This window comes from Rhamphochromis sp. 'chilingali' (assembly GCF_963969265.1).
Source record: "Rhamphochromis sp. 'chilingali' genome assembly, chromosome: 21".
Taxonomy (NCBI): domain Eukaryota; kingdom Metazoa; phylum Chordata; class Actinopteri; order Cichliformes; family Cichlidae; genus Rhamphochromis; species Rhamphochromis sp. 'chilingali'.
Genome location: NC_137949.1, coordinates 29,897,259 through 29,921,421, shown reverse-complemented (window position 1 = coordinate 29,921,421; position 24,163 = coordinate 29,897,259). Strand labels below are relative to the sequence as shown.

At 39.9% G+C, this 24,163-nt stretch overlaps 5 protein-coding genes across 5 annotated transcripts in view; 3 read left to right on the top strand and 2 right to left on the bottom strand.

The window, feature by feature from the left end:
• eml5 (EMAP like 5) overlaps positions 1-2,230 on the top strand; it is a 51,387-nt gene extending 49,157 nt beyond the window's left edge. The window contains exons 41-42 of the mRNA XM_080870440.1: positions 750-850; positions 943-2,230. Coding sequence (XP_080726566.1) covers positions 750-850; positions 943-979 — 138 coding nt within the window. The 3' untranslated portion in view covers positions 980-2,230. The remainder of the gene's footprint in view (positions 1-749; positions 851-942) is intronic.
• Positions 2,231-3,608: 1,378 nt separating this feature from the next.
• isca2 (iron-sulfur cluster assembly 2) lies at positions 3,609-7,072 on the bottom strand. The gene is made up of 4 exons (XM_080871638.1): positions 7,005-7,072; positions 6,629-6,800; positions 4,424-4,539; positions 3,609-4,313 (listed from the first exon to the last, which is right to left on the bottom strand). The coding sequence occupies exons 1-4, from the start codon at positions 7,064-7,066 to the stop codon at positions 4,139-4,141; spliced, it is 525 nt and encodes a 174-aa protein (XP_080727764.1). The 5' UTR covers positions 7,067-7,072; the 3' UTR covers positions 3,609-4,138.
• Positions 7,073-7,295: 223 nt separating this feature from the next.
• On the top strand, positions 7,296-9,839 carry LOC308389991 (NPC intracellular cholesterol transporter 2-like). Its single transcript, XM_080871635.1, has 5 exons — positions 7,296-7,444; positions 7,675-7,778; positions 8,594-8,701; positions 8,806-8,978; positions 9,360-9,839. The coding sequence occupies exons 2-5, from the start codon at positions 7,700-7,702 to the stop codon at positions 9,441-9,443; spliced, it is 444 nt and encodes a 147-aa protein (XP_080727761.1). The 5' UTR covers positions 7,296-7,444; positions 7,675-7,699; the 3' UTR covers positions 9,444-9,839.
• Positions 9,840-12,001: 2,162 nt separating this feature from the next.
• Positions 12,002-19,244, bottom strand: gskip (gsk3b interacting protein). The gene is made up of 3 exons (XM_080871637.1): positions 19,008-19,244; positions 13,191-13,436; positions 12,002-13,091 (listed from the first exon to the last, which is right to left on the bottom strand). Exons 2-3 carry the CDS (start codon positions 13,431-13,433, stop codon positions 12,933-12,935), a joined length of 402 nt encoding a protein of 133 aa, XP_080727763.1. The 5' UTR covers positions 13,434-13,436; positions 19,008-19,244; the 3' UTR covers positions 12,002-12,932.
• The window catches only part of atg2b (autophagy related 2B), a 20,319-nt gene continuing 15,350 nt past the window's right edge, over positions 19,195-24,163 (top strand). Inside the window, exons 1-15 of the mRNA XM_080871634.1 lie at positions 19,195-19,328; positions 19,970-20,376; positions 20,499-20,661; positions 20,794-20,946; positions 21,036-21,138; positions 21,319-21,481; positions 21,562-21,741; positions 21,860-21,956; positions 22,057-22,221; positions 22,348-22,499; positions 22,678-22,789; positions 22,999-23,242; positions 23,336-23,498; positions 23,649-23,741; positions 23,853-24,041. Coding sequence (XP_080727760.1) covers positions 20,215-20,376; positions 20,499-20,661; positions 20,794-20,946; positions 21,036-21,138; positions 21,319-21,481; positions 21,562-21,741; positions 21,860-21,956; positions 22,057-22,221; positions 22,348-22,499; positions 22,678-22,789; positions 22,999-23,242; positions 23,336-23,498; positions 23,649-23,741; positions 23,853-24,041 — 2,139 coding nt within the window. The 5' untranslated portion in view covers positions 19,195-19,328; positions 19,970-20,214. The remainder of the gene's footprint in view (positions 19,329-19,969; positions 20,377-20,498; positions 20,662-20,793; positions 20,947-21,035; positions 21,139-21,318; positions 21,482-21,561; positions 21,742-21,859; positions 21,957-22,056; positions 22,222-22,347; positions 22,500-22,677; positions 22,790-22,998; positions 23,243-23,335; positions 23,499-23,648; positions 23,742-23,852; positions 24,042-24,163) is intronic.

Genomic DNA, 24,163 nt, shown 5'->3' with positions numbered 1-24,163 from the left:
TTTTATGTTGTCTATACTAAATTCTGACCCTACCATCTGACTGTTGGAGCAGAAATCAGGACTCATCAGACCAGGCAACAGTTTTACAATCTCCCATTGTCCTATTTTGGCGATAGAAGCTACCACCAAGTTTGTTTTTCTGTTGATGTGCTGGTTCAGTGTGAAGGTTCAGTGTGTTTTCAGAGATGCTTTTATGCATGTTAGTGAGTTACTGTTAGCTTTCAATCAGTTTGAAGCAGTCTGGCCATTCTCCTCTCACATCAACAAGACATTTCCACCCAGAGAACTGGATATTTTCTTCTTTTCCGACCATTCTGTAATCCCTAGAGATGAATCTGTGAAAAAATCCCAGAGAACTAGACATATATATATATATACTCCTGTCAACATGTGATTTTATGACATATTTGTAATATGAAGCAGCTGAACAGGTATACCTAATAAAGTGGCCATAGAATTTCTTTTTATAATCATTTGTCAGTTAACTGACAAATTGATCACCTAGAAAAATTAACTTTATATAATTGTAATATATAATATAATTTATTCAAGCCTAATAGACAATTTTGTTTATCAAGTGAGCAGAAATAACAGAAAAATGCAGATTTCGGTAAAACACAATGGCACACCCATTGCTTTGCTATAAGCTTACGCATGTGATCCACGTGTAGATAATATATAAATGTGTTACTGCACTTTAAAAACTATCAGTAGCAGTTTATATAAATACTTTCTGTGTTCTGTTTCAGGCCAAACACAAACGATTCCTGGGCCATTCTGCTCATCTGACAAACGTACGCTTCACAAACGGAGATCGCTTCGTTGTCAGCGCCGGCGGGGACGACAGAAGGTATGACCGAGAATCCAAATTACACCATCGCTTACAAGTGTTTCAGTCTCAGTGTTAAGTGATGCAAGCCTTTTCTTTTATGTCCCTTCCAGCCTCTTTGTGTGGAGGTGTGTCCATGCCCCGCATTGAGGATCACACTGGGATCATCCAACATCAGAAAGTCAGGGGTCAGAAAAAAACAGAAAAGAAAACTAAAGGAGACATTTAAACAACGAGGAGGAGGAGGAGGAGGAGGGACCTGGCAGCTTGTAAATGAGATAAACCGGTGATTCGACTTACTGCCTCAAAACTAGGTGCATGCATATGTGCAAGGCTCATCTTCATCACAGTCCTTGATTGTGAAAACAGGCAGAGGGCATACAGCCCTGCTCTCCTAACATCACATCGTCACTGAGGAAGAAAAGAATAAAACACCTAATATGTGCATATCATTTCAGTGATGCATTATTTCTTTTTTTGAAAAACAAGCTTATCTGTGTACGTGTCCCAAATAGCAGTTTTGCCATGTGGCAGGCCTCTGAAATTGTGTTACTGACAATGCCATTTTTCAAAAAAGGAAACAAACATGTAGCAAACTGAATTAGCCTTAATCTGAGCGTTTAGAAGGGTTTGGATTCTTTTTGTATTGTTTCATTTTATTTATTTATTACCTTTTTTTTATTTATTTTTTTCATCCGTTTATTCTGTTTTTAACTGGTAATTCCAAATCCTGTGGCCTTCCTCCTGAATGTAACATCCACTGTTATGTTCTGGATGTCAGCATGCCAAAGCATACTATGCACTGTACACCTGACCTGCTCACTGTGTCGCCCTGGTGGTTCATTTAAGACGTGATAACGTGGTCGTGCTGTTGACTGATTGACCTCAACCCCCACCCAACCTACCCCACCCGCCCTCTGCAGTGTTCCCCTCATGTCATATTAACGTCCGTGTTTGAGGATTCGTTTGTGATTTATTAAAGGGTGTGTGCATGGCTTACGGGAAGACAATCTGTCTGAACCAAATTCCTCAGAAAACAAAAAGAACAGCTGTAAATTGAGATCTCGTTGCACTCGTTGCAGTTCCAGTGGTCACTTTTTAGTGTGCTGCTACGATATGTTGTTGTTGCATTTTCATGATTATGAGCGGTGTGATGTTTTTTCAACAGTGCGTTGATGTTTCGTGAAATAAGATATTGCTTAAATGGAATGTTTATCAGAGAATATTAAAAAAAGTGCAAAAGATTTCCTCCTTGCATTAAGACTAACTACTAAAAAAAAAAGTTGCTGCATATTTTGATTTACATTTCATCAGTGTATATACCATTTGTAGATATTCTTTTTGTATATTTTTGTGAGATGTTTCTTAAATTCCACTTTATTAAAAAATAATTAAAATAAAACACAACCATGATCTTTGAAACTTGGACTCATCCGTGTTTATTGAGACTGATGATGCTTGAGAATTGCTCAAATATTCCCTAATGCACTTATTTTTAGAAAAATTATATTGCTACAGTTGTTTTGCAGTTGGGTGAATTCTGACAAACCCATCCCTGGTTCAGGTTTTCCTTTCCAAGATGAAGTATCCTAGATCACCTCCCAAGTGCCGGTGATCCAGCTCCACGTGTTGCCATCAAAAAAATTAGTGACAGCAAAAAATTTGAACCACAATGTTCATCGATTTAAGAAGGGCGACCACAAGAAGCTCGGCTTGCAGATTCTGCCCCATGATCTCCTCCCCAGGTACACGTTTGCTCAGATTTATTCGGGACCACAGCTTTTGCCACATTATGAGTTATAAAGTTTAGTTTTGTTGCACAGTAGGTTGTTTTACAGTAGCCAAAGCAAGAACTGGCTCCACACCAGCATCATGTAGGAACTTAAAATGTGCTTGGCACTTTGTGAGAACCAGGTTTGAGAATTAGTGCGTCTTGTTGAATTTGCACTGTGAAACTCTACTGAACTTTCTTGGTCTCAAACCTGTCCATGTGAAGGTTGGTTCCCAAAAGACAAATAGGAAAAACTGACTGCACTGACACCATGGCAGTAAAAAAAAGTTAGATTAGCAGGAAGCTTAAAGATTCCTTTATTTGTGTTGTGATTTTACTATATACAAGGGTATCTCTCAGTTGTCCTTCATTCTACTGCCTGTGACCTGGAAATCAATTTAGCTTACCATGTTAAATGAGATCTCAGTTCATAATATGGGACTGCAGAAGAGGAGACAGAAGGAGACTTTAACCTCCTAGGACCTGGCATCCACATATGTGGACATCACATTTTGGGACGTCTAGACCAAAATACTTAATTATTTTCTACAAGGGCCTGATAGCCACTTACGAGGACATTATACTGCCACAGTTCTATCAAAATTTGAAACAAATGTCCTCATATGTGGATCTCATTTTTCTCAAAAACAAAAATTAGGTTGAAAAAAATAATCTGGTAATTCTTTGTTTCTACATTCTTTAGGTCCCAATCAACCCAAATAGCAAAGAAAAATTCAAAATGCATGCCATGAAAGAGTTCGGGTCTTAGGAGGTTAAAGGAGGATAACCAGGTGAATCCTAACTGGAATATACAAATTGACAAAAGAAAGAAGAAAGGGGGCCATCGTCTTTGTACTTAAGCCTACCATGGTTGATACCTACGAGCGGCCCAACATAACAGATTTCCTGGGATCACTGAAACACTTGAAACACCTCCGCTAAGCAAAGGAGGCTTTTCATGGAGCTGTTGTGTTTCACGAGATTGTGAAAGTAACAAATTAAAAACAACAGAACAGGTGAAAATCTTAAATGTGCTTAATTTATTACATATAAAACAAATATACTTTAGAACTTTATATTTATCGCCTATTTACATATTTTACAAGAACTGAATACTCACATACTTCATGTCAACCTTTTTTAAAGTACTGCTAAATATTGACTGTCAGTGAGCATCATCGTCTCCTATCTTGTACACAATTTGAAATAGAATACTGTTTACATCTGTTGTTCATTCAGTTCAAGTCATTTTCACAGCAAAAAAGACTAATTTTAATCTACTAGTTTTCATGTCGAGCTGTTAAAAGTGAAATGAATTATGAGCGGGTCCAATGTGATAAAATGATCTGACTTCTCAGTTTATTAGGTACAGTTATATATATATTAGTTATATATTATTATTATATTAGTTATCTTATGCACTCAAATGAGAAATATCTCTTCATATTTTATCGTTTTGCACATGTGCACCCAATAAACTGTGAAATCAGAGTGCTGCATATTACTGCTGCAGGTGTCTGGGAATGAGTTAGGCAGGATCATAGTTTAACAGAAAAGGAACTGCCACAGGAGCAGCCGTGATCAGCTTGTGGGTTCTTGAGCACTTGGAAGGCGGAGCGAATAAGCTCCTGACTGAAGTCCACCGTGGATCCTTTCACAAATTCCAGGCTCTCCTGGTCCACAATAACGCCAACTCCTCCTTTCTCAAACACTCTGAAATCACAGCAGTGGCACAGCTGATAAAAAGCCCATAAGGAAACAACAACAAGGAACATGTATCACTAGATTATGCAATAAGGAAATCTTGATTCGGGGTTGTTTACCTGTCGTCCTCGTTCTTCTTTCTGTCAACCGAAAACTTGTACTGAAACCCGGAGCAGCCTCCTCCCTCCACATATATTCTCAGGTACTCGCCCTTTTCCGTGATCTCCCCTAGTCTCTGTATTAAATAAGCATATTAGATATAACATATGAGGTACACATACTCATTTATCAAAACAGAGAGTGAATGATAACCAATTTTAGCCAGCTGGGGTCTTCCTGTGTGGAGCATTTTCCCACTAAACAATTTGGAAATAGAATATTTAGCAGAAAGATCAAAATGATAAAAACACTGATATCTATTTCTGAATTAAAAGGCATCATAAGGAATGTGGTGAAAAAGATGTGGTTGTCTTTCCTGAGCTGCTGCCACTGCTTTTTGTTCTGGGTATTTGTGTATTTTACATTACATTTGCTGTTGCTGCATTTCTGATATGTTAGGTGTTTGTATGGCTGTTAGCTCATAAAAAGGATTAGATCTAAAAGCACATGGGAGTTCCTGGTAGAATAAAAGTAAGTTTGAAGGAAGGAAAACATTTTTTTTAATTAAGCCTCTCAACGTGTAAAAAGTGTCTGCAGTTTTCTGATGCTGGTGTTTGAAAGTTTGAGATCAACTGTATCTCGTTGTCCATGAGCTAATTATTGTATACAGTATATTAGTGTGTAGCTCTGTGTTCAAACATATGTTCTCTGATTGGTACAGACCTGGGCCCGTATCCCTAAAGAATCTTTGTGCAAAAAGTGGCTCCTAGCGGCCAAATTCTAAGAAAATTCTCAGAGTCATGACGTTTTCTTAGAATTTCCCCTAAAAGTGACACGACAATCCCAGTTAATATAAAAGCTATTCCTCAAGATTCCTAGCGCTTAAAAGGGCTCCTAAGGCGAGATCTGCTAAGAGCAGGGAAGAGGACTTTTAGTGGCTTAGGAGTTCCCCTAAGCAGCTGCACAAAATGGCCAACAGAAGAGGCAGGAGAGATGTCCTGCAAACACTGGATGACAGGGAATTATTGAGATGCTACAGATTGGATCGTGCAGGAATCATGTTTGTGGTGGATCTCCTTAGAGATGCAATTACTTCACCAACTCGACGCCACAACGCTATTACACCGGAGACGAAAGTAATCACAACCCCGAGGTATTTGGCAACCGGGAAAATGCAACAATGCAGCAGTGATGACTTGGGTCTGCAATCACAGACATTGCTAAAAGCTGAGCCATGTTACCCTCGTTAAGACCACACTGGACTTGTAACGTTGTGATTTCTACTTCATTAAGGACAGCCTCTTGAGATAGGCCATCTTGTTTTCAACGGGGTCCATATGGGAGTGAAAGTACAAAATATGCCAGCTAGGATATTTATATGAGCAAATAAGACACGAATCATTATTTGAACAGGGTGTAATGAGTTTAAGTTTTCACATATTTTAGATTCTAATGGCTATAACCCCTACAGCTTACTATTCATTTTCCAGATATTTTCTTGAATGTGAAATATTATTTACAATTACAGTCAGCATAAGATTAGAGTATATAATATGTTTATTGATTTGAGGGTACATCCTTTGCTCATTATCACCAAAAGCTCATTTCCATCAAACTTGTAGGATCAACCAATCACGGCTTTTGAAATGATGACTCATACCTAGCAACGGGGTCAACCACACCTCCTCACTAAGATAGGATTTTCCATCCATTCCTTGCTCAGAGTTCACTGAAAATGTTCTGGAATCACTTCTAAGCTAAAACTCCTGGCAAGGAATTTTTAGGTTAAGTTAGGAGCTCTCTGAGAGGATTCTCAGAATCTTTAGGGATACGGGCCCTGGAGTTTTTCAGGGTGGACCTACAACCTTAGCATACTTTGAAAACTCAAGTTTAAATGCATTTTGATCTGAATAACTTTTCACCTTGATGAACTCTATTGGTAAACTTCAGAATCAGAATCAATCAGAATCAGAATACTTTATTAATCCCGAAGGAAACTTGATTTCTTGATGATTTTTTTTTAAAAATTGTGTGTGTTTTAGTATTTACAAAAATTAAACACTAGAAAAACTGACAGTGTCATGGCGTCCCCAAACAACAGGGTTAAATAAGCTCAGTCTAATTGGTCTCTAAAGGAGTCAAACTCTTAGCCTGAATTATGGTGACTTGGTGTTTCAGCTTTTGAGGTTTTAGCAGAAAACAGCAGTTTAAGAGTGTGTCCTAACCTTCACGCATGACTCAGTGAGGTGTACTTCAGATGAACCTGACACCCCTGGCTTCTCCTGGGTGGAGGCGCTGCTGTAGCACCGAAGCCCGGCTACATACAGCGACTGGGAGTTGTGAGGAAGACGGTGTAATTGCTCAGTCACGTTGAGGATGTTTGGGAGAGTGGATGCCCTGCAAAACAACAGATCACACTTGCAGCGTTGCTAACAAGCCTTCTAGCTCGTTAGCATAACGTTACTTATTGGTAGCATTGAAGGCTAACCTGCTAGCTAGCTAGCAGTAGCTACATTTTTTACACAATCAGGACTTTATTAGTTATTACTTTTTTAGAGAGACGTTTAATATGTCCTGCAATTTGTGAGAAATTAACTTTACCTAGCGAGAGTCAATAATCTTGACTTCGACGCAGATATCATTGCTCCTCTCACGAAGGACATCTTCCATAACAGATGTTGCTAAACCCCGCCCCTACATCGACGTATATTATCGTGCCCATGTTAGCCATTTGATTCGTTGTACTAGCTGCCAATCATGACTCATTGGGTATTCGATACCTTAGTCGTGGCTTGCAGGCATATCTCTTCTCAGCTCTTTGCCCTTGTAGGTGGAGCTTAGAGAGAATTTGTGCGTTTCACGTCTGATGTTTTGATCCTCCAATTACAAGGCAGAAGGCGGGGTATTAAGAAGGGGTTAGGTTCCTGACAGGCTCACCGTCGGGTGGAGAACACGCCAGGAACCTTTTAAATACGCGCCGCCTCTCGTAGCTGACAGTGCAGGAAGAAAGGTGGTAGCTCTTACAACGTCGTCAGCTAAAGGTATAATTTATAGAGTTTATATCGTGGTTTTCAACAAAAATTATACGTTTTATTTTGCAATTTTACTAATTTTCCATCAAGTTTAAGTAAATGTCGTTGTTATTAAGCTTTGTACTCAGTGCTGTACTAGGGACGTCCGCGGGACGAGCAAACAAGTCATCTGACTCAAACACTGACTGCGGGGACTGAGTTTGTTTTCCTGTGGAGTAAAGATTTTTTTTGTTCCTTAGGCTCACACACAGCAAAGGGGAAAACATGGACGCCCGGACCAGTTTCATTGTGTTGTGCTTGATTGGATTCAGCTGCGCGGAAACGGTGAAATTTTTAGATTGCGGTAAGTTACGAGTCACGCTGATGGTGATGATTCACTTCATTTAAATGCTAACTAAGAGACTAATTTTAACCCGTGTGATCCGTCGAAACTGTTGAATGTGCGATTAATACACTTGTTTGTTATTAAACTTATTGAATCTCTTTAATCGGTTTCATAGACTAGTTTTCTGTCACTTATAGTCTTGGATATTTTAATTATTTTTGATTTTCGTCCTTCAGTTCAGATTCCAGGATGGGTCTCCATGATTCAGCTTAAGTCATGTGTTTTTGTAATATGAGTGGTATTTGTCAGGAACAAGACTCAAGCCATTCAAAACTGGTATTGGAGTGAAAGTAGATGACTCATAGATGTCGCTAACATGTACCAGTGCTTCCTCATGCTGCTGTATCAAGAAAACAGGAAAGCTGACTGACAGAATTGTGCACTTTGTTTTTTAAGTTCACTATATGCTTTCAAGTTATTCAACCTGTCCTCCTCCACCACGCTTAAACAGAGGTAGCACCGTTCACGCCTAGATCTACATGCGCGCACACACACCCCTACATGTCCATAATATAAACAGCCACACAAGCTCTTCTTATATATTTTGAACAACATTTACCACACAATAGTGAGGCTTTGGTGATCTAACCAGATGCCACCCTGAATATGACCTAGACCTGTATTTGTCTTGCAAAAGCATGAATCTGGTGGTTTAGTTGCACTTTGCGATGAGTTCACTTCAATTTTAAACTTTTTTTTTTTAAAGGCAGAACTGTAAGCATGCACACTATGAAATCCCTCCAATCCTGTTTTGTTTTTCTGTCTCTCTTCAGGCTCTGTTTCTGGGAAAGTGGTGACGGTTGAAATCACCCCTTGTCCCAGTCAGCCCTGCAAGCTAAAAAGAGGAGACTCCTACACAGTCAATGTGACATTCACCTCTGGTGAGTGAGCCCCATCTTTTAGAAATGTTTCTCCCAACGTCCAGAATATAAATGCATTTCTTTTACAACTAAAGCTTTAATCACATTGTCATGTTTGCTTCAAGCTGTGCCGAGCCAGGAGAGCACTGCAGTGGTTCACGGCGTCATCGCTGGCGTTCCTATCCCCTTCGCTATTCCGATTGTAGACGGCTGCAAATCTGGAATTGAGTGTCCCATCCAGAATGGGCAGACTTATCACTATGTGGCTACATTACCTGTAAAGGACGAGTATCCAGCTGTAAGTAGTTCATGCCACCCTGGCAACAGTCGTTTGCTCCTCGATACTGGTCATTATCAGTTTCTTTCCTGTCTGCAGGCTGTTGTAATGTGACAAATCTGCATTTAAAGGTCTCTTATGGTTTTATTCTATGGAGATTTAAACAGTAATTGACTCCTTCAGGTCATGGCAAACTGTTAGCTGGGAAAATGTGTGCAAGCATGACTATAGTCTCTAATATTCCATCATGATGATTTTGTTAATGTGTACGACTAGTTTTGCTTTAAGTTTTCAGCCTGTATCAGTAATTCTGGACTCTGCTCTTGTACCCTTTATTTCTCTTTTCATTGACATCGAACATGCACTCTGTTCACTGGCTACTTTTCTTTTTTTCCCCTCCAGCTCAAGCTGGTTGTGGAGTGGGAGCTACGAGATGACAACACGAAGGATCTCTTCTGCATCAAGTTTCCAGTTCAGCTTGTGTAGCAAACAAGTAAATGCCTCTGAAAGGGAACTAGTTTTGACAAGTGTTCTACTAACATTGAAAGATCTTGTTTTATATCGATCAAACTGATTTTTAAGTGTTCACTAGTTTGCAAGACTTTATCGCACATCTAAAATTCTGCTGAAATTAGAGGCTTTTGTTTTTTCTCCCCACGGTCTTCCTAATAATCAAATTACGAGTTGTGGATGTGTGATTGACCCTGAACTACATTCCACTGCTGTGGAACTGTCTTGTCTTACTGGCTGCTGTGTAGTCAGAAGGTACATGCTGTACTGATCTTTACTATGAATTTTGTAATATTTCTTGTTGACCGTGTGCAGCAAGATTTAAGGAAGGGAATTGTTAAAGAAAATTCTAATGGAGCTCTAAATGTGTGCCCAAATGGCATTTTTGTTACATGAATGTGTTTTCAATAAAACTAACTTTGTCAAACACCCAAGGCCTGTATTTTAATATTCAGGGTATCCTTCCATCATCTGGGTTCACTTACCCGAGCACTGTCACACAAGCCCAGGATTTACCATAAGTGACTGTAGAAAGCTTGGTTCATATGAAAGGCTTGACACCGGCAGCATCTGACCAATAAAGACTAAAATGTCAAATGCACAACAGCTGATTCTTTAAAAAAAAAAAAAAAAGGAACATGAAACTTTACTATACGGGAACTGAGGTTAAACATAAAAGCAAGAAAACGGTAGTATGAGTGTGTAAGAGGAAGAGCTTTGTAGAGTGTTATAGTTGGATGTTCAAGAATTGATTCATATTTCATTAAATTGTGTTTTTTTTTTTTTTTTTTTTTTTTTTATAATATAAAAATGCTCTGAGTTAAAGAGTAAATATAAAAGTGGGCTCAGTCTAAGTACAAATAAGGCAGGTTTTATAATATACTGGGACTTTATAGAATTTGTTTTTTGCAGCTAACAGAGGGGGGGGGGGGGGACAAAAAAACAACAGCAAGGGATAATCACAAACGCTGACATGACACACTACTGAAAAACTTTCAGCCCTCATAATCTGCACGCAGGCCTGAGGAGGAATCTTCAAGGAATGGTGATGCTGTTTTCTGGTGTCATTAGGTGATTTCATACCTGCTGATCTCTATTCTGAGAAACTACCCTGCTCTGCAGAATAAGTTGCCATGGCAAAACAAGAAGTGAGCCAGACTTCTGGATAAGAGAAAAACCTGTTTTGTAGTTCAGGCATCTGGTTACCCGTCGGGGAACTTCCATAACAACTTGTATAATAAAGTTATATAGTCAGACTGGTACGAGGCAATTGCTTTTATTTATTTCCTTTTATTTCTTTTGGCTCAACCTTTTTTGGTGTCATCAGGTCTAATCAGGCAGCTCGGAAAACACGTTCTTCAAATGAGGAATGAAACTACACTAATAAAAAACCAATAAGGGAAAGCTCAATCATCACAGTTTAATGCAGTTAAACTTCCGAGATATCAGTCTGTGCAGTAAGGAAGTGTAAACTGTTGTGACTCCATTTCACCTGCCTTGGTACAAATGAAAGTGACAAAAGGTGCACTGCCGAGGCAACAAGACCACCTTCAAGAAGGGAGCCAGCCAGTGGCAGCCACAGGTCATCGCTCTCTCCTGATTCCTCTTGACAAATTTTCTAGTTTTGCTTCCCCCCCCCCATGTCCTTGTCATTGCTGATAACATTAGACCATATCTGCAGCCCTCGCAGGTTACACGTCAAGTTAAGCTTCTCCTGGTTTACCAGGGATTCAAGTACTTCTGATTTGGGCCTTTTTCAGAGGAGCTACAGTATCCAGAGTCATACACAGTGAAGTTGTAATACTATTAACAAGATAATCAATGTCTGTGGGAGGAGGGCTTCTTGTCTGTCCTTGTATGCTGCATGCACATGCTTAAGGCTCTACGCCCCTGGGTTGCTTTGTGTTGTTTTACTGTTCTGTTTTTGAAAGAGCAAATTAAACCATCTTTTTGAGTGGTTGGATGTTTTTAATTGGATCTATAAAAAAAATTACTGCCCGGATAAAGGTTTTTATGCTGGCTTTAAAACTGAAAACCATGACAAGGCAGAGATGTGCGAAGTTTCCCACTAGCTCCTTGGGAATTACCTTGTTGGTGCAAAAACCCTCACTCATGTCTGGCAAAGCAAATTATGTGTTTTTCTGACAGGCTGTAAGTAACAAAGTCCATAAAGATACAATTTAAATTTGGTTCTTTGCCAATGTCTGCTGGGGTAGTTAGTTGCCTTTTTATGGTTGAATGACTCATGTGTAAAAGAATAAATAATTGTAAATCCCTCTGAAAATGGTCAAGTAAAAAGACCAGATTAAAAATGAGGGGAAAAAGCAGCCAATGTAAAGAAAAACTTGCCTGGAGCCTTGAGAACTATTGTACAAGACCACTTTAAAAAAAGGAAGAAAGTCTGTCTCCTTGGAAGCACAGTATAAAGAAGAAAGGGGTGACTCAAGAGTTTTGCACAGTTCTATTGTAAAATAAATGTAAAAATAGAAAAAACTAAATCTGTAAACTGCTGGTCATGAGACAAACTCAAAAACTGCATACTTCAGAAATTTTATTGGTCTGAACAAAGGCCAGAAGCAAGGAATGACAGTATGAATGCACAGATGTAAAGAGTCTGTAGAAGTTTAACCAGGTCACATGCAGAGAAAACCAGCGTTTTAAAGCAGCTCTGGAAATCCTCGCTGAGCGTTAACACAGGCTGTGCAGTTTGATAAAAAGACCAAAAGGTTTGAACAGCGAAATATCTTCAAGCCTTTCACTTTTACAGCTAAGTCTGAAATGCAATGAATTGTGCAGTATGCAAGAAAACCCCCCAAAGCAGAATAATAAAACACAACTTGATGAGTTAGTAGATACTCAAATTACAATGTAGTTAGAGCTGTTAAAATAAGTGCTGTCCCTGACCTAGTTAGATATATATATATATGGAAAATGAGATTAAGGCAGTATATGCTTGGAACAAAAACAGTTTCAGCACTTTCACAGCTGAATAAAAGCTAGTTGAGCATATCTGAGCATCAGGTCACAGGTTTAGTGCAAGCAGGGCACGGGGGGTAAACAGGACCAGTATTAACGTAGCTCGCTGCTTCTCTCTCTTGACATTTCAAAGGACCACAAACTTTGCAGAATTCTTAAACAATGTGTGGCGTTACAAATTTTTTGAAAACACAAAAGCTGCAGTCTTTCCACAGTAAAGTCAACAACACTATCGCCACAGAGCCCTATACAGCCAGCCCATATCAGCCACTAAACCTAAGGAAATAACATGAAGTAATTCAATGGCATGAAACTTAGAACAAAAGCAGTCGTAGTTGGGTATCCCTTATTGTATGGGAGCTAAGCAGTTGGATATCACATAACCGGATAAAGTATATGAACAAACTTAGTGTTGGCTCATACTCAAACATTGCCGTCATCATCAACCCCCGTGTCACGTGTACAATGTATGCAGCATCTTGGTCCTTTTCATTGTCCGTTTTGCTTCAGCCTCTCCAGCCGCTGGAGCAAAGCATTCCCAAAGGCTTCTCTGTAACCCGGACTGAGCGTGTCTAGGAGCGAGTAAACAGTCTCGTGATACTGAGTCGTCAAATTCTCGTTCACTTGATCGAATGCATAGCCCACCACCTGTTTGGGAAGAAATCAGTGATTTACTGTAAAACCTCTGCACGGTTTGAAGTCTTAAAAGTGAACGCATGTGGGTAACGTGTCACTGCATCGTCTCACCCTCAGCCCAGCCTCAGTGAGCTCCAGACAGTAATGGTTTCCCTCTCTTGTTTCCACATTTATGTAGGCCACGTCGGACGCGCTGTTGAGACTTTGTGACACGTGCATTTCAGACACAGCAAAGAGGACGTCGTTGACCACTGCTTCAGCCTCTAGTCTCATGTCCTTGACGTCACCGAGCTCAACAGACTCTTCATCAAAAGCAGAGACCATGGACTCCTCAGCCTGGCAGTCTACCTCCATCCCCTATAACACGTTAAAACAACAGCATTGGTTGATTCAAGTGTGATGGGCATAAAAATTGAAAAATGGTGGTTTTTAGAGGTTACATTCAAGATTTTTGAGAAGATTAATTAGTTTCAGACTATGCTAACAAAAAGAAATAAAAAAAGACATTAAATAAAATCAGAATTCTAGAATTAATCATTTGATATCATTGTGAATTGAATATCTTAAGGGCCTTTACTAACCTAAACTGCTAACCAAGATTTTGACCCGTGAGGATCTCTTTTGCATTTCAAAATACCAGATTAGTTTAATTTAAAAAAAAGAAAAAAACTAAACAATCATAATGAACAAAGGAAAAAAAGGCTTTAAAAAAGGAAACGGGATGCTAATTTATAAACAAAAATTCCAGTCACATAAATGGGATGAAATATGCAGTGAAGCATAAACTCAAACTCACGGAGAGAAGTCAAAACGTCCAAGGTATCCGAAATATCTTCTGAAGTAAATGAGGTACACAAACTGGGACTGACTGGTCACCTCCAAAATTAGATACATAGTTCACCAAAAATGTTGTAAAAGGGACAAAGTTTGCATTGCTCAGGTGAATTCCAGCAGGTTTTGAAGGATTAGCTAGTAAACGTCTGTTATGATTATTTTTGACAGCAGCAATTAAACGCATCATGATTATAAAGTTAAAACTAGATCTGCCAACATACCATATGGGGAATCTATCTGATAAAAAAAATAACCTTGAGATCCTAGAAAGATTTATTTATCTAATGATAGAGCCATATTTCTATGATATTTAAACAATGAAGCCAGTATGTGCCAAATCTGTGTTTAGCTGTTAGCATGCAACCTTCATTTCACGTATCCGTCTCTGTGCTTTGGCCCCCAGTTTTTGTGTCTTTATCTGATTATTAAAAACAGTCTGTCATTGGTGGAATCTGTACAAGCTGCTTAGGTGTTAAAAAAAAAATTAAGTTCTAAAGAAAAACAACCTCTTTAATACAGGATATAACTAAACCAAAGCCAAGTCTGATCATGAGCTGGTGGATGTTAAAAGGTTAAGAGATGCCTAGTCTTAAAATTCAGTTTGGTTGGTTTTAGACTTTAAGACTTTTTTAGGAAACACAAAGCTGACCATCCACCCATTTTCTTCTACTTATCCAACTCAGGGTCACAATGGGACTGGGGCATGTCCCTGCATAGAGTGAGAGGCAGGTTACACCCTGGACAGGTCACCAGGGCTACAGACAAAAACACATCTGTGTGTGTCACATCTGATCTTCCTGTGACAGTGTATCTCACCATGTCTAAAGCAGAAGTGAAACATGAGGATCTGACGTGTTTGTTTAAAAAAAAATGCAAAGTAGACTATTTTGAATACTTAGCATCCTGTAGAAGCTGACTGTGTGACTAAAGGTTAAACCTGTATTTTTTGGAGCAACCACTGGACAATTTTAAATGTTTGCTTCACTTCCAGAGTTCAATACAGCTCCTCTGAGAAGGAAAACATTGCACCAGACACGTATCTGAAGGGGATTTCTCAATCTGTTGTCAGCTGAGGGAACTTTAAAACACTCCCTCGACACAAGAATGGTTGTGTTGCTCCCGGCAACACAAAACAGCAAATTTTGATTGATGGTGGTGTCAGTGTTTCCCAGTGCTCAACTGGACAGATTTACAAACTTTTACAGGCTTTTATTTTAATTTTCAAATTTGACTGAAAGCTGAAACCGTACCATACGAATCAGTAAAAACTACTCAACGTATCACGTGTTCGACTTGCTCCGTGGCAACAGGTATTTGTTGCGCAAGTTCGGTTTTGTCACACCACGTTTACGTCAAGCTGCATAACATTAGGAGCTTTTTTTCCTGCATATCTTGCCGTCTCGTGGTTCCTAACTGGTTTTTCATCATTCACACGGGTGGCTTGATGCCTGTATGGAAAGCAGCCTTGACCTAATCCATACCTTCGATGTTAAAAACACAGAGAATGATTTTTATGGGATGAGAAAGTAGAATAATGGACATTAAATACCATTCTTGAACCAGGAAGAGTACAGTTTTTTAGTTTTCTGCTAACCAAAGTGTTTTAAGACTAGGTTTTTGGCAAAATATCTTATAAACCTTAGATTATAAGGTTTATCCACCAAACCACTGAGGTAGTAAAAATGCTAGTGATCAAAAATTATTGGAATAAATTCTAATTGTGTACAAACAAATTAGTGTATAGTCCTATTTGCTTATAAAAAAAATGTCAACAGATGTCTACAGCCACTCCTCATTTTTCAACAGTTTGCCAGAAAAATGGGAAGGTGGAGTGATTAATTGAAACATGTGCAAAGACACATGGAAATGCAGTATATAAGGTGAAAACAAGTTTGAAAGTCAATATTTTTTTGTAATTTCTTTAAGTAGTAGAACAGGCTTCTTAAAGGGCATTTAAAGCTTTTCTCTCTATGTTGGCTGCCTTTTGTTCTACTCTCTGTCAAGATGATCCCAAAATGCTTCAATTATGTTGAGCTCCTCTCTGGGGAGGCCAATCCTTCACTGACAGTCTTGTAATCGTATGTTTTTCTATTCAGGTACGCTTTTACTTCATTGGCAGTGTGTTTGGGATCACTGCCATGCTAAAAAAAATGAATCTGTTAAAAAGCTAGTAGACCAAAATCTGCAAGTACTTTTCTGTGTTCATAATTTCATGTATTTTGACAAGATCCACAACACCACTGGCTGAAATGCACCCCCCAAACCATGACAGAGCCTCCACAGTGTTTCACAGATGGCTGTAGATACTCACTGCTGTCCTTCTCTGATTTAAACTATCATACCTCATAGGGCTGAACGATATATCGCATTTGCGATAATATCGCGACATGATCAAGTGCAATTTTCTAACCGCAAAGGCTGCGATTATACTCTGGACATGTCCAAATTCATGGGCTGCATCCTCCTGAGGCCGCATTTGTAGACCGATTACGTCACAGCGACGCGCCGAAGGCTGTCCAAATTACTACCATATCCCAGAATTCATAGCGCGGCCCAGCCAAACTCCAGTTTTCAGCAATGGCGGCCGCTACTAAGTTTTAAAATTACTCATACTAATCTTTCTGGGTCACAAAATAAACTTTTAACATATTTTCAGGCGAGAAAGTAGTTGTGTAAACATCAAATATCTGCTCGGTTTATCAAGATATCCCATATTTGCAAAAGTGCTTCGACGTTTTCAGAGGCGTCTGCTACCCACCAGCTCGACAGCTAGCCGGGAGCTCGAGGGTTACTGATGCGGCCGAGAACGGCACAACTCCCGGCACATCATTTTCAGATCACCGCGGAGTTTCGCTGCTCGGGTTAAACGTAATATATAAGTCACTTAGACAACCTAAAAATGTTATTGTTGGGCTTTTTTCAGTGTTTTGTTTGTTCGTGAGTAAATCGGTTTGGCTGAGATTAAAGTTATTAGATTAGATAAAATAAAACTTTATTAATCCCCCGGGTGGGTTCCTCCTTGGTTTTCACACAGCTGACTAAACGTCAAACAGAAAACTTATTAAACAGAAGTATGAGACAGTCGAGAATTTACACCAGTGTCTGGTTATATTTTAGATTGCAAGAAGCAGACGGCCGAGTTTATTAAACTCCACCGAGACAGCGGTGACGCTAATCAGAACTAGACCGTCCAATTTCACGCCTTTAAATTTTAAAGGCGTGTTTGTGTGTGTGTTTATACAATTGCTATTATGTTTGCACTTTATGTGTAATGTTACTGACTGCAGAGATCAGTAAGATGTGTGTATTTTTTATTTATTAGTTTTATTTATTTAATATTATTTTTTAATTGAATGACTGTCTAGTAGTTCACAGATGTCGAAAAACTGAGTGTGGTAAAGCCACTGATTTTTTTTATGTATATTTCTGCAATCTGCACATTGTACTGACTTTCATTTTAATGTTTACACCAGGGTTCCTTGTCAGCACTTTATGCTCAGATCTTTGTAAGCTAAAAATAAACTATTGTGTATGTTCAAATATACTGTTGTGATTGAAGAAGTTAAATAAAAATGTCAGTCATCAATTCATGCATCACCTCATGTCATCATAACAGAGGTCTGTCTTCCAGGAAAGAACAGTTTAAAATTAATGTAATATAGTATTGGCCATACTATATGATGTATTGCTTGTCTTTGTTTAATAATACAGAAGACAAAGACCTTAAAAAATAATCGCATATCGCATCGCAATCGCAATATTGGGGCAAAAAATCGCAATTAGATTATTTTCCATAATCGTTCAGCCCTAATACCTCAGCAGTTTTCCCTGTTTGCCTTCCTTAAGAATGGCCTCTCGACAGCCACACTTCCACTGAGATAATTTCTGATGACTATGTGTTTTCCTGACAGACTGCTAGCAGCAAAGAGCCTCAAGATACAATTTAAAATTGGTTCTTTGCCAAGTCATTTGTTATGTGCAGCCAGTTATGTCTGCTCTTTAGTTAGTTCATACCTTGAATTATGTGCATTTTTATGGTTGAATGATTTCAGAGTCAGTGTGAAATGGTTTAGTAAAGAAAGAAAGAAAGAAAGGAAGAGCAGCCAAGTGTCAAAAGAAAAATCTGCCTGCAGACTGAAGATTTTTTGTTCAAGACCACTTTAAAAAAGGAAGAAGGTCTGTCTCCTTGGAATCAAAATATGAGAAAATGAGGGTGACACACGACTTTTGCACACTACTGTAATATAATAAATGTAAAAATAGCATAACATAGAAATGATCAAATACAAGGAACTTAGAAATTTAAGTGGTGGTCATGAGACATACTCGAAAACTGCTTACTTCAGAAATTGTATTGGTCGGAACAAAGGCCAGCAGCAAGGAATGATAGTATGCATGCACCACAAAGACTTTTAGAAAGCCTGGAAAACTGTTGCTCAAGAAAACTTTAGAGAAACACAGAAAACTCTGAATAAAAAGAATCTGAATGAAAATCTACATACTGCCAACGGAGACATGCCAAACTGTGTTTCATTGTTATTGTAACAGTTACAATAAAGATCTATTCTATTCTTTTGCATTAAAAATAATTCACTGTTTAAAGCGAAAGCACCAACATAAAAGCAAAAAAATAAAACAAAACGTGCACCATCAGCATCTTGTCCTGTTATATAGCCATTATAAAGCGTTCTACTTTCCATTATCTGATAATTACTGTTGCACCACAGTGTGTGGTATCTGATTGTAGTAATAAAAGCAATGTAACAGCGACATCTCGAGGACTGTGAGTAACCTTACCTTATTGCTAGCTGTGCCCTGTCCACAAACAAACATCATAGTCAGTGGTAATGAATAAGTGTGCGAATTTAAAGCAGCTATTATAAATAAAGTCCGATCAGCTGTGGCTAATTTAAACAGCTAACAGTTGCTACATTTTGGGGGAAACTCGTAACTGAACCACTGCCCGCCATACCATACTTCTGCCACTTTCTTTAAAATTATACAGCGAGTTCTAGCTTAGACCCTAACTGATGGGTTTACTCAGATCACGAAAAAAAAAATCATTTCTAACTAAAGTGCGTTGATTTTTCTCACCTCCTCGCAAGCGGTGTTCTTCCGGCTTGTGGAAGCTTCCAGCTCTCCGTGGGCAGGACAGTCCAATCAGCGCCACCTCACGTTAAGCTGCTATCTTTTGTTAGTCTAATTTATTCACAGCCGGATAAAAGCACATAAACCGACGCTATCTTTCTTTTTTCAGCGTATTATATTTATGTTAAAGTATATTAAACCTTGGCCCACTAAGTGCCCGGTGGACTACACAGCTCCGCCATGTTATGACATCACTGCCTAATCCCACCCCGGAGCGTGTAGTTGGTGCGGAGTCATGAAAGTGTTTGTAAACAACTCAGTCAGAAGGTAACTTAACAGCTCTACTAATATCCTCAATTTTTTTTAATTATCCCACGCGTGACTGCTTATAGAATCAGTGTGTATTTAAGCAGCGCTTTGGTCAGTTTGCATCTGACGTGTGAGGGTAGATATCTTTAGTTAGTGTTGGGTTTTAGGGTTAGCACCCATGCTAAATGCCAAGCTTGACGTTAGCCGGCAATGCTAATGCTGCCTCACTCTTCCCACAGAGGTGGTAAGCTAGCTAACGTCATATTTGCTAGCCGGCTAGTTAGCTCAATGACTTGCCTTTGTCTTGCCGACAATAAAAGCGCAGTTCCTGCCGTTGCGTGACAGCTTTGTGTAGGTTAATATAGCCATGGGTAAATGTGTGCCATCAAGTTTGTGACATGCTGACAGGTATTTCCAAGGCCTGCACCGGCTTTAAACGGGGTCAGCGTACGCTTAAACAAAAAAAAAAAAAATCGACAGTCTAGATTGCACTACATTACAACGCTCATTGCTGCTAGCAAGCAATTTAAAACTACCTTAAACTAAAGCATTAGCATTAATTTAACTTGCTGTTTTCGAGTATTTTATGTTAAGTCACTTGTTGTGTCAAGTGTCAAATTACACAGGGGGGTGGCACCATTTGCATGTTTTTCCTGCAGGCGTAGCAAACTGGAGTCGGACCAATCCCCATACACATCTCCGAGTGTCATCACATCCTCCCAAGTGTACCAGATTGGGGGTGATGAAGGATGTTTGAGGTCACGCTTTCTCGACGGGTCAACGGGATGACACAGCTGTAACGTCACTGACTAATTTGTAGCTGTTGAAGCAGCTGTAGGATTGCACGTGCAGAGCATCAGGGCGCCTTACACTACCTGTGTGTTGTTCACCTGCTGAAGTTAAGATGCCTTGGCCTTTTTCTGAGTCCATTAAAAAGCGGGCCTGCAGGTACCTCCTGCATCGGTACCTGGGCAACTTTCTGCAGGAGAAGCTTAGTCTGGATCAACTCAGTCTAGACCTTTATCAAGGCACTGGGTCTCTTGCACAGGTTCCACTGGATACATGGGTATGTGTAGTGCATGTGTGTTGCTGAAAATACGCCAGATTAAATTATCAGTTAAATAAACTAAGAGGTCCTCTAATGTTTTTTTATTTATTTTTTTAAAAATTTAAAATTTTGTTCCTCAGTCACTCAATGAGCTACTGGAGACTGCAGATGCTCCTTTTGAGGTAATCACAGGGTTCATCCAGACCATCTCTCTGACAGTCCCTTGGGCAGCACTGCTGCAGGAGAACTGTGCCCTAGAAATCAAGGGTTTGGAGATGGTTCTCAGACCAAGACCAAGAGTGGGTAAGGATATATATATATATATTTGTCCCTCTACAACACCTGAGAAAAAGCTTAAAATTAGTAAAAGTAAACAGTTTTATTTTATACATATGAGTAGACAAGTAAGGTAATCACTGCTGGTTATACTTCCAGCATCTGGCGTTGAACCCATGTACTGGTCCAGTTTCATGACAAGCAGCATGCAGCTTGCTAAAGAATGCCTGAGCCAGAAACTAACCGATGATATGGGAGAGAGCTTCCAGCCATTTGAAGGACTGGAGAAGTTTGCAGAGACGATAGAAACAGGTAAACTGCTTCTGTGTTTTTTGGCATTCAGCAGGTTTACCTCACAAATACTGTGTAAAGCAATGTCTTTTAAATTTCTTCTCTCACAGTTCTGCGAAGAGTCAAAGTGACATTTTTGGACAGTGTTTTTAGAGTCGAACACATTCCAGAAAATTCTAAAACTGGAATCGCTCTTGAGATTCGAATCAAAAAGTAAGTTTTTGACAGTCAGTGGCACCTCAGTTTCCACAATAAGATAATATACTTCAAATTGGTGTATATATGGTCAAAGATTTGAACACATTGAGCATGGGGAGGTACTGGTGCTGATGTTTAGTGAGAAGTTTGTATTTTAATACTTGATCTCCCCTGACAAATACCGTCTCTCTTCAGGATTGTGTACTGCGATGAAACAGGTGAGGAGAGTTCAAGTGTCAATGTGCATCAGCCAACCACGTTTGCACATAAAAACGTGCAGATGGAGGGAATTACTGTATTCTGGGACGAGTTCTCTGATGCGTCTCGCGCTGCTTGTAAATCGTCACCTACTCCATCGGTTAGTGTAGCAACTTTCACATTGTAAGACTTGTATATATGCATGTGGCCTTTTTAATCAAGTCTTTCTGTATTTTGCAGGAAACTGAGCCAAAACTCTCACCTAGCTGGAATCCAAAAATAATATGCGAGCCGCATCCCCAGTTCACAGAGCCTGTATCCTCTTCAGCGCCTTTTGAACCTGTGCAGGTTGGCAGCCTCTGTGGCAAAATTGAGTTGTCCCTCACTCTCAAAAATAACCTAGCGATGCCTGGTGCAAAGGTAAATTATCTATTTTTGAATCACAAAGATTTACGAGGAAAACAATTTCCCACGTTGTTTATCCAGTATCAGACTTTTGGGGTAATATCCACAAAATTTTGCCAACTTTTCTTCTCAGCTGGATGTTATTGGACAGATCGATACACTGATTATTCTGCTTTCCCCACGGCAAGTTCACCTTCTTTTGGACTTATTTGGAGCCTTCTCTGGTGGAGGTGAGAACCACTCTCTTTCGAGAACTTTGGGACCAGATGGGGTCTTACGGGGTTATTTAGAAATTGTGAATGTAAGTGTATTTCTAACTCTTCATTTAAGGTGCACAGGAATGGACTAAGGATAGGAAAAATCGCCCAATACAGCAGGAGGATGAGTATCGCCTCCATATGGAACTGAACCGGTGCCTAAAGAAGGATACTGCCGTCCCAGGAGCAGATCCTGACCTCTTTGAAAGCCAAACAACCAGAACTGTGTCGAGTCGAGGTTGAGTTGAAGCACCATCCTGTAATGTCTACATTTTCTTTGATTTTGGTGATTGATTAGCTCTTCTGATGAATATTTTTCTGTTTTTTTGTTTTTGTTTTTATCTTTTTTGTTTTGCTAATGTAGACGACGTGTTTTTCTCCATGGCTGACATGGACATGTCTCATAGCTTGTCATCCCTGCCTCCTCTGGGTGAACCACCCACTGTTGATTTGGACTTGTCACTCACCAGTAACTACTCTGCCTCACCAGGAGAATCTCCCTCTGGAAATGCAACAGTAAGCCTTCATTTGTGTGATCATGCTTACAGAAACGTTCAATATGGTTTAAATCAGGTGAGATTAAGGACTCTGAATGGTCTGGAAACTCAGTAGTTAGTGATCTCATACAGGAAAAATGAGTTATACAAATAAATATTTTGAATAGTAGTGTTTCATTTTCATCTGCGTTTTGTAGGCTCTGTGGGACGAATATATGGACGTACCACGACAAAGAGAGAAGCAGACTTGTGAAACTCCCCTCCAGTCACGGGATTCGCACCTGCCTCAGAAACTGTTGAGGCAAACTTGTAAGCACTACAGTAAATTAATAGATACATAAACATATATTATGCACTCACCCTCAGTTTATCCAGTGTGTGAAACAAACAGTTTCAGCAGTTGTTGAACAGGTTATGTTCAATCAAAAGACTTATGCTGAAATATTCCCAAGATCAGTTCCCCCTTTGTGTTCATGTACATGGTTGTAGCTGGACATTATTTGCTGTTTGTGTTTCAGCCCATTCGTCCAAAACCCACAGTGATGAGTCAAGGCCAGAGTTAGTGCTGAGGTTGACACTGGGCAGTTTGGCTGTCTCAGTCCTCCACATTGACCCGCTGCCGCCACCACATGCTGCTCCCAGTCCTCTTGGCCCCATGGCTGCACACTTCTTCAGCATGGTGGGCCCAGGACAGCTTGAGCCAGCCGCTTTCCTTCAGTCTCGGGTGGTGTTTAATCAGGCTTGTCCTCATGACCACCTCAGGTGCACTTCTAATTTTAACAAATTCCTGTATTCTGAAGGAATGAGCATGTGAATGAATCAGATCACCTGAATCACCTGGGCTTATGTTTGCAGGTTTGTAGGCCAGGGTCTGAAGTTAAACTATGATCACTGGCAGGGATCCAACTTAAGGACTTTTAGCACTGACATTACCCTGAACCAGATGGAGTTTCTAGAGTGTCTGTTCACCTCTGAGGCTGTTATTGGTGGCTCGCAAAAAGGAGTTCAATATACTGAGGTGAGACCTTCAAGCCTAAGCTTCGTACATCTCTCACTGCATAACGCTTTGGATGTTTGAACACTGCGTATATGTATTTATACAGAACACTTGAAAGGTGCAGCTGTCTTGACATTAGTGTTTCACTTTAGTTTTTCTCTCACACCTCAGCTGCTGACATTTGACACCAAAGCCAGTGCTGATGCGCCGCTTACCACCTGCCTTCACCTGCTTTACAAACAGGCTGAGCGCAGAGGTCCTCAGGTAACTGCATCCGTTAGCTCAATATGAAACCACAACACTCTAACAATCAAATGCCGTTCCTCCACAATGAGTGTCTGGCCTCTACTTCTAACCCTTTGCCTCGCTGTGCAGGGCGGCCAGGTGCGTCTCAGCACCATTCCCAGGAAAGCTGAGATCCAGGTGGAGCTGGGTCCTGTGCACTCTGAGCTGGACATCAGTATTGTAGACCGCCTAAACTCACTACTGCAGCCTCAGAAACTAGCAACCACAGAGGCGATGGCCTCCCACATGTATACATCTTACAATAAACCTGTCAGCTTGGTAAGTGTGGTCCATCATGTAAGCCTATGCTTTTTGTGTATATGTTCTGACATTGAGGTTTTAGTGTAGGCACAAACTGCTTTTCTCCTACAAAAAACAAACAAACAGTAAGTCGGTACATA

Coding starts and splice junctions, on each gene's coding strand:
- isca2 (XM_080871638.1), bottom strand. CDS start 7,066: ATGTCCTTCGTGAGAGGAGCAATGATATCTGCGTCGAAGTCAAGATTA. Junction 6,801..7,004: donor AGATTATTGACTCTCGCTAG/GTAAAGTTAATT, acceptor GTTGTTTTGCAG/GGCATCCACTCTCCCAAACA. Junction 4,540..6,628: donor TCACTGAGTCATGCGTGAAG/GTTAGGACACAC, acceptor TATTTAATACAG/AGACTAGGGGAGATCACGGA.
- LOC308389991 (XM_080871635.1), top strand. CDS start 7,700: ATGGACGCCCGGACCAGTTTCATTGTGTTGTGCTTGATTGGATTCAGC. Junction 7,779..8,593: donor GGTGAAATTTTTAGATTGCG/GTAAGTTACGAG, acceptor GTCTCTCTTCAG/GCTCTGTTTCTGGGAAAGTG. Junction 8,979..9,359: donor TAAAGGACGAGTATCCAGCT/GTAAGTAGTTCA, acceptor TTTCCCCTCCAG/CTCAAGCTGGTTGTGGAGTG.
- gskip (XM_080871637.1), bottom strand. CDS start 13,433: ATGGAGGTAGACTGCCAGGCTGAGGAGTCCATGGTCTCTGCTTTTGAT. Junction 13,092..13,190: donor TCACTGAGGCTGGGCTGAGG/GTGAGACGATGC, acceptor CTTCCCAAACAG/GTGGTGGGCTATGCATTCGA.